This window comes from Barbus barbus (genome assembly GCF_936440315.1).
Source record: "Barbus barbus genome assembly, chromosome: 19".
NCBI lineage: Eukaryota > Metazoa > Chordata > Actinopteri > Cypriniformes > Cyprinidae > Barbus > Barbus barbus.
Genome location: NC_136747.1, coordinates 16,565,501 through 16,579,163, shown reverse-complemented (window position 1 = coordinate 16,579,163; position 13,663 = coordinate 16,565,501). Strand labels below are relative to the sequence as shown.

Sequence of the window (13,663 nt, the reverse complement as noted above, 5' to 3'; positions counted from 1 at the left end):
AATAATGTATGGTGTGAAAGTCTCGAAAGCCTGTAAAGAGGGATCCCTTTATAATAATTCACAAGAGACAAAATTGTTGCAGCAAATCCTTTAAATTTTAAGGAATTCAGAACAGAGCAACATAAAAATCAGAAAATATAAGCAGCTATACAATTATAGGGCAAAGTTTTACACATAGCCTATGCTATTATAATTTGTGTTTTATTTTTTAATTGTATAGAATTATAAAATAAAACGTAAATTATTGGGCCTGTTTTAGGCTTTTCTTTATTTTTATATTTTAGCGATCCATCAATTATGGTGAAGAAAAAACTTACTTGCCATCTCCTCATTGGACGTGCATCTTTACAGATTACACAATGAAAGAGTTTTGATTTTAGTTATTTTGTTTTAAAGTAGTAATTTAAAGCTTTCTATTAGATATATATTTTTTTATCATGTCAGTGAGGCAATTCGCTATTTTCAGTTCATTGTAAAGCACTCCTAGACCAAGACGGCAGAAAGTGCACCCTGTTTTCCTATTTATTTTATAAAATCACAACGTTTTGTTAATATTGTGAGCGCACACAAATAAAAGTAGACCCTTTACAGTTCCGAATGATGTATTACTCTTACCTTTATGAGCAAGAATGACGGCGTTGGCTATTTTGATGATTTTTATGTTTCCACTGTTAGAAAAACATGCAAGTGATAGCACTAGCGCCTCCATAACTTTATAAAAAAAACGAAACAAAATACAATCACTCAAACCCCCCCCCCAAAAAGACTCTGCGTACCCTTGGAAGAAATCCTGCAGGCGCCACTGATGAGAAGATTCGCGAGCGTGCATTCACCAATATGCTATTATTTTGCAGTTTGTACATTCCAGAAAATCCCTTGCTCGCAAATATTTTAATGCAAATACTGCATAACCATACTACGGCGGGCCAGACTAAAAACTACCCGTATAGGCCTAACCTTACCTTTAATGACTGATGTCTGTTCTAAACATGTCAAGTCGCCTGGGTTTTTAATCGAATATGATAATAATTTCGTCGTAATCCAGATGTTCTGTTAGTAGCCTATAGATTGCTGTTTTATTATAAACATTAAATGGAGCTGCTAGTTAGAATCCGGGCAGCACTACCGGCTAGTGATGGGTCGTTCTTGAACGATTCGTTCATTTTGAACGAATCTTTAATGTGACTCGGGAAGAGCGAGTCGTCTCGGGGAGTGATTCGTTCAGTCGCGCATGCGCATTGCACAGCATTCTCGGGTTTGAGTCGTTCGTTCATCACGTAACAGGCCGGCGCATAGAACGTAACATAGTTGTAGTGCAATGTTACAGAAGATTAACTGATTACCATTATTATTATTATTATTATATAGGCTAGTTTTAATGAAACACAACAAACATAAATCATATTTAAAGTAATTAAATTAAAAACTATAAACGTTAAAATTGTATTCTAAAAAATATGTAGCCTATTTCCATCGATCTGACTGGGTGGGCAAGCTGTCAGGCCCACCCACCCCTGCTCATATATCAAAAGATCAAAGGAATTTCTCAGTTCATGACACTTAAACGTGCAGTATGTTTTATAAACACAAAATACATAAAATGTCATTTTAATTGGACTTTTTCAACACTAAATATAATGGGTCTGATTCACTAGAATGAATCAGACTTTTCACCGCTATTACAAATGAGAGAAAGACAAAGAACAGGTGAGCACATTTCATTATTCCGTCAACTATTCGGTATTAAATGAAAATGCATGTTATAGGTCTTATTGTGAATGATTTTTTAAATATATATTTGACCTCATTGTTTTTGCTTTAAATGTCATAGTTGTATCAAATTGCCATAACTAAATCAAAAATCATAACCGGATCCTCCAGTCAAAATGACAGAGTTCTCTCTGGTGACGTATGCAGGACTTCAGTATTTAGTCCACTAAAACCCCACCCCTTTAGGTCAAGAGGTGTGTTTTCATCTCAAAATCCAATCAACAGCTGATGGATACCAAGGCAAGTCCCCGCCCTAAAACCATCTGTCGATACGTCCTTTTAAACCGTGTTGTTAGGAAGATAGCTTATTGCAACATTTGCACTTCTTTGAATACACCTGAATTTATGTTAAGCTACCAAAAGCGTTGCTGCTTTTAGTTCCTTACTGCCCAACACAAAGCGATTTAAAAACTATGACTAATGTCACAAGCACAGGCATGTGCTAGTAACTCCTTGCAGATTACCATTCTGCTAAAAATACACGTCTCGGTCACCGGTTTGATTTCCAGTTCCAAATTACATCTCTGTTTCCACCTTTCAACAATAACATTGCTTCCTCCTTTTGAGAGAAGATTTTCCCCCGTGTGAGTGTTGTGCGGATGCTAGCGACAGAGCTAAAAATACATGCAGTTTTACTAATATCACATGATAAAACACAAGCACGCTCTACAGCGCTCTGGGAGGGCAAAGGCCTAAACCTAATGTGTCATTTCTTTCGGACCAGCGCACAGTGCATATGGCCACTTATACAAATAACATGACAACAGAGAGCTTTTAGACAGATGCTGGGCTTTGCATATTTAAAGAATGAGCCACCAGGCCACATATAAACACTTGGACAATCAACTCTGAGGGGTTAACGCAAAACTACTACTACCACGATACTACTGGTTTATGTAGAACAGTCTTGATATAAAATAGTTTGTTTAACATGCATTTTAAATTTTCAGTTTCCAGTTTTTGCATTAATGAACAACCAGACCTATCTGTACTTTTGTGCTGTACATCCTCTTTAATAAATCATTTCCTCTTAAACACTTCCTTCAACCTTTTTTTTTTTTTACCAGATAAAACATAAAGGGGATTCAGCCATAATTGCAGGTTGTGCTTCCGTCCTGATCCTTTGAACCCTGGGCTAATAACAGCTGGTGCTGTGTGCCCTCTCATGTTTAATTCATGAAGCACACTGTAAGGATGATTATAGCTTTGTAAAATGAATAAAGACCCTAAATTACTGATTACTGGTAGTTCAGTATCTCCATATACGCTCTGTTTCTCTCAGTGCAGTGATGTCTATGACCTCCATTCAGTGTAGAGTGCTGGCAGTTTGCGAAATCAATGAAAATAACTTCAAACCCATGATTTTGATGAAATAATGATTGATCGCTCAAAGGTTAAACAAACTACATGGCGTTATGTGAAGTCTACAAATGCTCTGTGGGGTTTGATAGAGTAACAGCTGTTTATTGTCACCTGCATTCTTCTGGAAATTCTGGGCCAAAGCAGTATTTCATGACAAAATCAGTTTTAGTCACATTTAGGTATAAACACGCTCATCAAAAATATTCACCTGGCCAAACATCCAGATTTTAATTCCTGTTTATTGCTGGTGGCTGCTGCACAGACGAACAGCTGCATGAAGTAAAAAGATAAAAAAATATCAAATCATAATTGTTACAAAATCAATGTCTGCCTCAGATTTCAGATCATACAGTGCGTTTCATTCAAAATATGCAATAAATTTACTTATCAAAGTACATATCACCTCAGAGTGATTCAGACTTCTACATACAAAATGTATACAAACCAAAAATAACTATGCAGTGATAAAATTTAATCATTCACATTTGAAAATTGAAAAAAAAAGAGATTTTGAATGTGTGTCACTATCAATTATATTTATACTAAATACAACAAAACAGCTCAACTGACCGAGTCAAAAGCATTGTACAGGAACTTGAATGACAATTTTGTATGTTCATTTATAATTTTATATGTTCGAATGATAATAAATAGGACTTTCCAACACTAATTATTAAAGAGAGGACCTTTTAGGATGAACAGATTCACAAGAAAGAATCAGAATTTTCAATGCTACAAATGTGAAAAGGAGGAGAAAAATGTTTCCATTTTGGTTATTTTCTAAATGCATCTTTTATATCTTGTTATGAATGATTAATTCATGTATTTTTATGTATGTTCATTTTCCAAAAAAAAAAAAGATTTTGACCTTAATTTGATTTTTTACTCAAAATGTCATAATTAGATTTTTCTCTGAAAATAATGGACTTCTGTCTGTTATTCAAATCAAAGTCTGCCTCAGATTACAGATTATACAATGGTTTTACCATCAATGTACTTCTCAAAGTAAGATTAGAGTGCTTTGTTGTGTGTATAGTGTATCTGCGTGCCACTTGTGTTTTATTCATTTACCTCGGGCCTCTTGGGGATTTTGTGGTTTTATTAAATATCTGATGTAAGGCACATAAAAGCATTGTTAATATAAAATTTTCCCCTGGGAGCAATGGAGATGTTGTGTCATATAACAAAAGCTAAATCATAACTGCAACTCATCATAACTGCTCATCAGATCTTGGCCATTCACTGCATTGACTCCTTTTAAGGCTTACATAGACTCGGGCTTCCTGATTGGATGCTACAGCTCATCAGCTGCTGTGGGGGTTGAGGCAGCATGCACATGGATGAGCTGTAGGGTGTGTGTGTGTGTTTGTAGATTCATCTAAGCTGTAATGTACATGAACACTGCTGAAACATTCTGTGATAGAGTACTCTTTTGGTGTGGTGTCTGTAATACACTGTACATCACAAACAGACTCTGCATTCAGACAAAATATCACTGTCCTCTGTGCAAAAGAAGATTCAAAGATGCTGTGAACGGACTTGTTTATCGTCACGCATAGTCAAAAACTATGATGACAGGGATATATTAACATAATTAAAGTTTCTTAAAACCTCCTGAATTATTGGTATATGATCATAATGTGGGTATGATTATATGCCCAAGACAAAACATGCATTACTTGTAAATGAGCTCCCTCTACTGGTCTGAAGGCCATGTTACAGTGACAGAATTAGAAACAAGTTATTTATTTATTTTTTATTTTGGATGCCAGTTCAGGATAATAAAGATAATTCTGTGAACACATGTTGACACTTAGTGTGGTATGTTGTCATACTATATGGGGTAAGTTTCAACAAAAATTGAAACAAATAAGTTGTATTATGTATAACATTTAAAGTGTGTGGTTGCTTGGCCAAACCTGATATTTATTAAAAATACTCTTGTTCCAAAAACACATTTGTGAGAAAAACAAACAAACCGTTTAACAGTTTTTAGGTGTAAACTGAATGTTTGCATGGATCTTGAAAGTCTTAAAAGACTTTAAAAAGATCAGATGATAAAGTTATGGAATGCAACAATAAAAGAAGATGAGAAAATAATATGAAAAATAAACACCTCTGTGAATGGTATGAACTCTTAAATGATAAATAAAGGTACAAGGGTGTTTTAAACTAAACTATTTTTGATGGTAATAAAAAATGTTGTAAAAGTATGATGTGAGACAGGCTTGATTGTTGGCAGCTATAGAAGGGTGGGCTGGCATATATACTGTCTTTCTTTCTTTTTAAACTGGTCTATATAGTCTATTCTCTCCCTTTACATTTCGAGCACAGACCAGTCAATATACAAAGGCTGCAAACACTCTTTTTTCCAAAAAGAGAAAATGAAAGCAATAAAGGAGACAAATAAATATATTTCAAGTGTATTGTAAAGTAATGCATTTAGTCTATTTTTGTATTTTTATAGGCTAAATGACTGTCTTAACCACAATCTATAAACACATTTGTCAAAGCCAATCTTCAGCACTTTCTCAGACATTCTCAACATACAGCTTGTCTCAGATCTCTTAATGCACAAATAAATAAATAAAAAATTTATGTTGTCTCTGCCTAAGTTCTGATTGGGCAAGACAGATATTTATGCCTGTCTATAGCTGGCCCCCCACATACATAAAGGCCACAATCTTGATGTGGTGTCCATACTGACAGCTATAAAAGTTCATGTTACATTCTGATCTCAAATTAAACAGTATTTTATTTTCTATGGAGTCAGTGAAATAAAAGTTCTTTGCGTTTACTGATTATATGGATTTAAATTAACTTAGAAATTAATTATAAATGCTGTGATAATCCTGTCAAAGTAGTTAGTATTGTTCAAATTCAATAGCCTTTTTTTTTGTTTTAACATTTCCTACTAATTATCACCTAGTGAAACACTCTCACTTATCAAATCTTTGAATAATTAATGTGCATCACAGTGACTCCACCCTCCCACTGTTGCAGCTGTTTCTCTATTGGCTGGATGGTGATTGCTTTACTCCTGATTAATTAATGACACTTTTGGTAACTCTGTCTGTTGATCACATGCAAAACCCCTTTCCACTATGCTCTGTTGCTTAAAGTTTGTGTAACTCATTAATAAGAAATGATCCAAGTAGGAGGCTTTGCAGACGGCAGTGCAGTATAAAATTAAAGTTTGCAGGCCTGTAGAGCTCAAGCTAAAGAAAAACCCTACTTACACTAAGTCAGTTAAGTTCAAAATTCAAAGTCTTATACAAAATTAAACCACAAGAACATTATGGTGAAAGGTTTTTCCTTTATTTTCCACATCAAACTTACACCAGGTTGCATTCATGGTAAGGGTTTTTATAAATCTTTCCAATTTATCTAAAAAAAAAAAAATGATTTTTGTGAAAAAATGAAATTTTTATCAGAAGACATTTTTCTATCATCAAATCTGGAGACATTAAAAAACCGTGCTTCTTCACCCATGTTTGAGGCTTCCAGACAGTTCATGGTCTCAGTTTGAGAAAATCCCAAATTGTGTAATCAAATTACAGAACTCTTTAGCAGACAAAAGGTCCATCTTTGAACAACATCCCATGTCATTTTAATAATCTAAAGGACAATTCACTCATTCATTACAACTAACTCAAATTGAGCTCATAATTGGACAAAGGAGCTTGCAAACTTAAAAGAAACAGAAAAAACCCCTAAACAACCCATTAAAACAAAACATCAAAATCCAACGAAACTAAAATCCTTTTAGAGAGAGGTTTACAGCACATAAAACCCCAAATACAACACTCGCACAACAACCAAGTACTTGAAATTTAAACGGGTGACCTGTGTGTATGCAAGTCCTTTGACATGTGCTTTGTATTAAAACAACTGACCAAACAGATTAGTTAAAAAAAGGAAAATAAAACACAACCTGTTGAAACAGATACTATATACATATTGCCATACGAACATTAGATTAAAGGTATTACTCTGTAAAATACCTCAACAAAAGGTAGAAACTAACCTGTTTCCACAGCAAGACAAAAGGTAGAAAGGTACTCAAGGGTACTGTTTAATCCAACAAAGCTGTTAAACCTGAACATCTTGAGAAATTTCCAGCAATGGCATTTCTCTTAAAATTGAACCAATCTCGATTTTAACGTCTAAGATGACTTTTGCATAAAACGTGAAAAAGGGCGAACTGCTCATAAGTTACACAAGATTGCTCTCTTTATTAAAAAACTACTTTGAGATTAAAACTGAAATTTTATTTTGCCAACCTACAGCTTGACTCCCCATCTTTGCTCAATTTACATCACATTTACATACATCACGCTTTAAAATTCACGAGATCACATACCATCTGGTCTGTCTACGCGAGACTGATCTACAAGAAAAGATGAATCAAGTGGAGACCATCCCATATAAAGAGTGTGACAAGATCCTTGGCAGCGATTGGTTGATCCAGGAACAAAGGAGTTGACTGTTGGAGATGATTGGCTTGCTGCTCCGTGTTGGGCTGAGAACGAGACCTGGAGAGGTAGATGAGGAGCAGGCAACGCTCTGCCTCCTCAGAGGTCTTGGGGAGCAGGAGTTTGTGGATTTGGACAAACGTACGCTGCAGTCTTCTCTCAGTGGTGAAATCCTGGTGCTGTCTTGAATGGGCTGTTGAACAGCTTATTTACAATCAGGAAATCTCAAATCTCATGCCCTTGCCCACCCCCTGATGATACTGATTTACGCGTGGGGAATAAACTTGGAATGGCTATAAATGAATTATCAATAAACCCCTTTTATATAGTGTAATATATAATGTATTTATAAAAGAAAACACTTAGCCTCTACAGTGATTTATCTATGGTTTTACAAAGAAAAAAAACAATCTGCAAGATCACGGTCTTTTTCAGGGTTGATCTACACCTTGGACACTGTTTCCAAGAAGTCGAACAAAGGGTTAGTCGTCGTCCTCATCGTCATCTTCGCCCTCATCTTCTGCGTCCCTCTTTCGCTTCGCTCCTCGAACTTCAGCCTCCTCTTCTACACAAAGCACAGTCATTAAAAAAAAAAAAAAAGTTCAACATAAAAGTGACAAGTTCATAATGTTAGGTTGCATGACTAATTCTTACCCTCTCCTTCCTCCTCCTCTTCCTCTTCTACATAGTCGCCATCATCATCTTCATCCTGTTACAGAAGGAACCTGTCGTTATCCAGCTGTGACATTTTGGAAAACTGGTTGTGAATGTTAAAAACAGGTGGAAGATACATCACCTGAATGTCCTCTTTCATTAGATAGGACAGTCCAACTTCTCCACCCTCTGAGCCTTCCTCATCCTCCTCCTCCTCCTCTTCCTCGTATTCTCCCAGCTGCCCTGCTCCTTCCTCTCCATCTTCATCATCATCTGCATAAAAGTAGTAGAAATAATGAATTGATGTAACATACTTATGTCATTTACTTTGCACCATATGTATGTTTCTTTTTTTTTTTTTTTTTTACAATTATCCACGTATCCATTGGATGAGGATCATAACTATGTGCACCAAAAAGGACTTGCCCGCATAAACAATCTTAATTCATGGTTCTTACCATCATCATCAACCTCAGAGTCTGGAGCTTCATTGTCTTCTGCATCAAAGCCGTCCAGGTATGTGACCTGAGGCAGCAGTTCAAAGATGCTTTCCCTGTAGTCCTCCAATGTAGTGATCTCACAGTTGAACAGATCCAAACTTTTCAGGTTCTTTAGGTTTTGCTGAGGGAAGAGCATGAGGTCAATCAAGGTTGAAAAAATTACTCTTAGGATAATGACCATCTGACTTTGCATTAACTGTACCTTCACTTCTTAAAAAAATAAATATTCAGAAATATGTTGTGGTGTCAGTGTAAATGTATCAGTGTTTTTACCAGGGCTTCTAGTGCGCCGAGTTCTTTGATCTTGTTGCCACTCAAATTAAGGTAAGTCAGGTTGGCGCATTTCTCTGCAAGTGTCTCCAGTGACCCTAAGATGTTATTATCACTCAGCTCCAACTGTAATAAAGAGAGAATGGCTCTTAAAATAAACTTAACATATACTGGAAAGGCTGAAACATATACTAACAGGATAAACAAAACAAAAAAAAACCCAAACAATTAAAGCAATGAATGTTCTAAGAAACCAATTTGAGCTGTTACAGCATAATAACACAAGTACTGAGTAATACTAATCGACATTAATGTATATATATACCCATTTATATGCTTATAAGACAATTTACAACTACACTTATTCAACAAGGATATTTTTCAACGTCACACTTCTTAAGTTTTCTTTGGGCATTCTCCATCCATTTTTGTGCACTTTAATAATACAACGTGTTTACATTAATATGTAAACTGTGTTACGGTATCCGTTTTCTGCATGGTTAGAACATTAAACTTAAAACACAACAGATCTTCTTGTTAAGAGCACTTTGCCTGGTGTGTACCGAACTGAATGCTTGATCTCTTGACTGACCTTCCTCAATTTTGGCAGTGTGGGGAGTTTGGCCATGGAGGTGAGACCCACGTTGACCATGCTGAGGAACTCCAGTTCCTTAAACTCATCTGTCAGGCCTTCAATCTCACCGTCACTTGAGCGGCAATTATCTACCACCAGCTCTGCTACCTGCAAGAGAGAGATAAACATAGTTAGGACACTGGTAAACAAAGAATCGTACTATGGGCATGATTTACCACAAGGCTAAAATTGCAACATCTGACAACTGCTGATGTAAGTGATAGTAGTCAGTCCAGTAGCCCATTAAATGATAAGCTTTTTTACTTTTCTTTTCTTTTTCAATTTCTGAAATTTTGAGATTTGTTACACACTTGAGGTGAAGGGTTTCACTTTATGCTCTACTAGTGGCATCAAACGGTACTGCAACAATAATGGCTACGTTTACATGGACAACAATAATCCGATTTGAACACGATTAACCCTTGTGCGACCTTATGGACATTTTTGTCCATTTCAGTTTTGTTTTTTGTTATAAGTGTGCCTGTGTTAATGCCAACTGCATAAATTTTGGCTCAGGTGTTTATTTTTATTGGAATTAATATTTCACCCTCATTTCCTTCAAAAAATCAATTTTACCCTCCGTACAAAAAATACTCACACTCAGGACCTTTGAAAAAATGTCCCCATTGAAACCCATTAAAACTGCTATTTTTAATCGCAGTGCCGTTTAACTGTAAAATTATGCAATTTTTGTTAATAGGCTTTCATTCTGTTGGCAAGGCTTCAAAATGAATTTTTTTTACTATTTTTTACCAGATGGTTCCATTTTTTCAGGTTTGGTCTATAAAGCAAATACTTGCTTTATTCCTGTTTTCTGCTTCTGCGTATTATTGAGCCAATTGGATAAATAATGCAGCTATAATTGTGTGGGTGTGTTGGTATAGATGTCAGAGTGTGGTTTCTATGAGTGTCATAAAAAAAAAAATTGTGTGTGTGTTCTTGTAAAAATTGAGAGAGAAACTCTACTGCAAATCCCAAATCCAAGCACTGTGTGCACCAGCGGAGTTTTGCTGGCATCTAATGGGGAAAATTTGGTACTGCGCCCAAACAAAATTTTACTGAAAGCTCTTTTTTTGAGATATCAACCTCAAATTTGGATTTATGGCTTTGATTTTCTAGCAGGTTTAGAGTTCAACATATTTCATACATAAAATATTCATAAAATATTGTTCATAAATCATTTTCATAAACTTAAACCTGTATAACTTTTTTTTGTTTCACTTTTTAAACTTTTTTTACTTCAACAATAATCTGCCATGGGTCTTCTTTAAAATGAGACCACACTTAAGTCTCTGCTCCCAAGCTTCCAATTTTTATGACATGGACATTTTTGTCCACTATGGACCTAAGTGTAACTTTTTTTATTGATGCACAAGGGTTAAGACAATACTCTGATTAAGAATCTACCATGTAAACAGAGATTTCTGAATACCTTAATCCGGCTAAAGTCATATTTGAAGTAAACAAATCAAATTAAGAAGTGGAGTATTAATATTTTTCGCCGCATTTTGCAAAAGGTACACACACAGCAGTGGTCAACCGTTTGACAGCAAACAAAAGAGCATGGCTTCAACAACGCAGCCATCTGTTTGCATGTATAGCATGACAAATAATTAACTGCACTTGAAGCTTTCGTAAAATTAAAAAATGAAGCACCCACAATGGCACCATAACGAAGACGAACTGTGTGTTTATAGATGTAATTTGGAGGGGACGTGTGCCATTAATCGGTCTATGTACTATAACATGTAAAACGGGGACACGAACGGAATATCCCTTACCTTAATCGCAATATTGTCTTCTTTAGAATAAGGTAAATAATAGATTACTGATGTCCATGTAAACGTAGTCAATGAGTGTTTTCAAACAGGTTTCTTTGCTATTGGTCTGTAAAATATATAGCCCCGGCTCTTTGCTATGTTGGACTGCTGAAACCAACAATACTTTAGGAGCCCCACGGTATTTACACTTTTCGGGGAAAGCATAAAATGTCTTTAAAATAATTTTATGAAAAATATTATTTAGGGATAAGACAAAAAAATAGTAGAATTTATCTTTAAGGGTATTGTAAACAACATTGATGTATATCTGCCTAAAAGAATGAAACAATTAAGTTTAAACACTTAAAAAATATTTACAATAAAAGAAAACAGCGTTTATGGTCATTGAGTAACATGTTGGTCTTCTTATGACGCACGCGCGCACACAGTAGTGTACTGCAGCCCTAAAATTTAAATATTCAATAACTTGTTGCCCTTGTGTAAAGATACGACATTTTTCAGCACGTGATGTGTGTGTAATGTAGCCTGATGCTTCCACTTCGGATTTCTATCTATCTATATATCTATATATATATATATAGTTCTTGTACTGGTGACGCAAGTTACAGCCGAGTTAAAAGCCACGTCCGCTCCGTCGGAGTATTAACTCAAGCTCGTGTAAAAGATCCCATTCATTCAAAAGAAGCGTGCTTCTCTACTTCGGTTCAGCCAAGCCTACAATGATCTACTAAAATCTGAGGAAGGGGGGGGCTCGCCCCTTCACCATCTGCCACATTCCTTCAATTAATAAAACAGTGACGGATATGCTTCATAAAGCCGAAAGCATATTGTTTAACGTTGGTGATAACGTAAGCACGGAGGGAAATAGCAACTTGTTTTTTAAAACGGTTCCCGCATCCGTCCAGCAGCTATTTCTGGCTCTACGCGTCACAGCACGTAAACACAGTGAATCAGAAATCGCTCGACTCGATGAATAAAAACACGGTAAAAGCCACAAAACACCGTCATTTGCGCCTTAACTATTGATGCAACAAAAAATGCCTTCCACTCCCCGCCCGTCGAGGCGAGCATCCTCACCGCACACACCGCGAGGCGCTGCGGAAGCAGCTTAACTATAACGTTACTGTTTGACCCGACATTAGCTCCATATGTGCTTGTGCTCTTAAATGGCTTTGAGGGCCTGAGGAGGTCCCTGAATGTCTAATGTCGAAGAGTTGGAGAGTAAGATGTCCGCCTGTGGAAGAAACTGCTCGTTTTAATCTAATGTTAGAGAAGCCATCGTGAGGTAACGTTACGCATCGGTGAAGCTTGCCCACAATAAACTTTTTATACGAGATGATGTTTTCGCTCGGTGCTTTGCATATATGGACGGTCAGACTCTAAAATCGTATTACAATAGCCTACTGATGTTTTGTTTCAGTTTCTACTATTTCTCTTTGGAAGCGAGAATATTGTTGTTTCGGGGGACTATAATACCGGATTGGACGTCACTTGTTGAGTAATACAAATTATTTCTGAACCATCAAAACAAAAATCGGTCTTAAAAATTGAGGTGCATTATTTTGAGGTTCTAGTTGGGACGCCCACAACGACCAGTCTAATGCAATGGCGAAGGAGACCATGTAACGAGTTCACAAAAGACTCACTAAGAGTTTTGCGCGCACACATAACAATTATATTGACTACTTGTTTTAAAATATTGGTGTATAGATCTATATATGCATTGTGTGATGCATTCATTCATGACTAAAACGTGTATTCGCATCGTTTTAAGCGCCCATGTGGTGCTGTGGAGTGCACGGGCAGTTCCTGACCTGCAGGATAGACGGACTGCGATCATTTCGCGTTCCGTAAAAAAATAATAATTAATTAAAGCTCTCACCTCCGCTGGAGTTCTGTTCCTCAGCTCTAAACTGATCCTCTTCTTCATCTCCATTTTGTTGATGATCGCTGCTCTCTACCGTTTAAAGAAAAAAAAATTCAGAAACTCCGGAGCACGGACCAACGGCTCGGCTATCTTCAATGGCTGCCGTTCTCTAACTGATCCTCCATGATACCTCGCACCCAACCCCCTTCCTGAGGTTCCGCCCCACTGCGCTCTCATTGGATCGTTGTTATTTATGAAAGCGTGATTGGTGGATCGGCCTGTCAACGTAATCGGTCTTTGTAGACAGTCGTGATTGGTTGGAAATACGCGCGCAGTAGATTTTAGACGGG

The 13,663-nt window shown here is 36.6% G+C and overlaps 1 protein-coding gene across 2 annotated transcripts; it reads right to left on the bottom strand.

Annotated features, from left to right (window-relative positions):
* Window positions 1-6,430: 6,430 nt before the first annotated feature.
* On the bottom strand, window positions 6,431-13,663 carry LOC306885475 (acidic leucine-rich nuclear phosphoprotein 32 family member E-like). 2 transcript variants are annotated; one of them, XM_079442021.1, is made up of 8 exons: window positions 13,329-13,522; window positions 9,624-9,773; window positions 9,035-9,157; window positions 8,720-8,882; window positions 8,404-8,534; window positions 8,262-8,316; window positions 8,056-8,172; window positions 6,431-7,800 (listed from the first exon to the last, which is right to left on the bottom strand). In XM_079442021.1, the coding sequence occupies exons 1-7, from the start codon at window positions 13,380-13,382 to the stop codon at window positions 8,090-8,092; spliced, it is 759 nt and encodes a 252-aa protein (XP_079298147.1). In that variant the 5' UTR covers window positions 13,383-13,522; the 3' UTR covers window positions 6,431-7,800; window positions 8,056-8,089. The 2 variants fall into 2 exon arrangements, with proteins under 2 accessions (XP_079298147.1, XP_079298146.1); XM_079442020.1 differs by having other exon boundaries at window positions 6,431-8,172; window positions 13,329-13,663.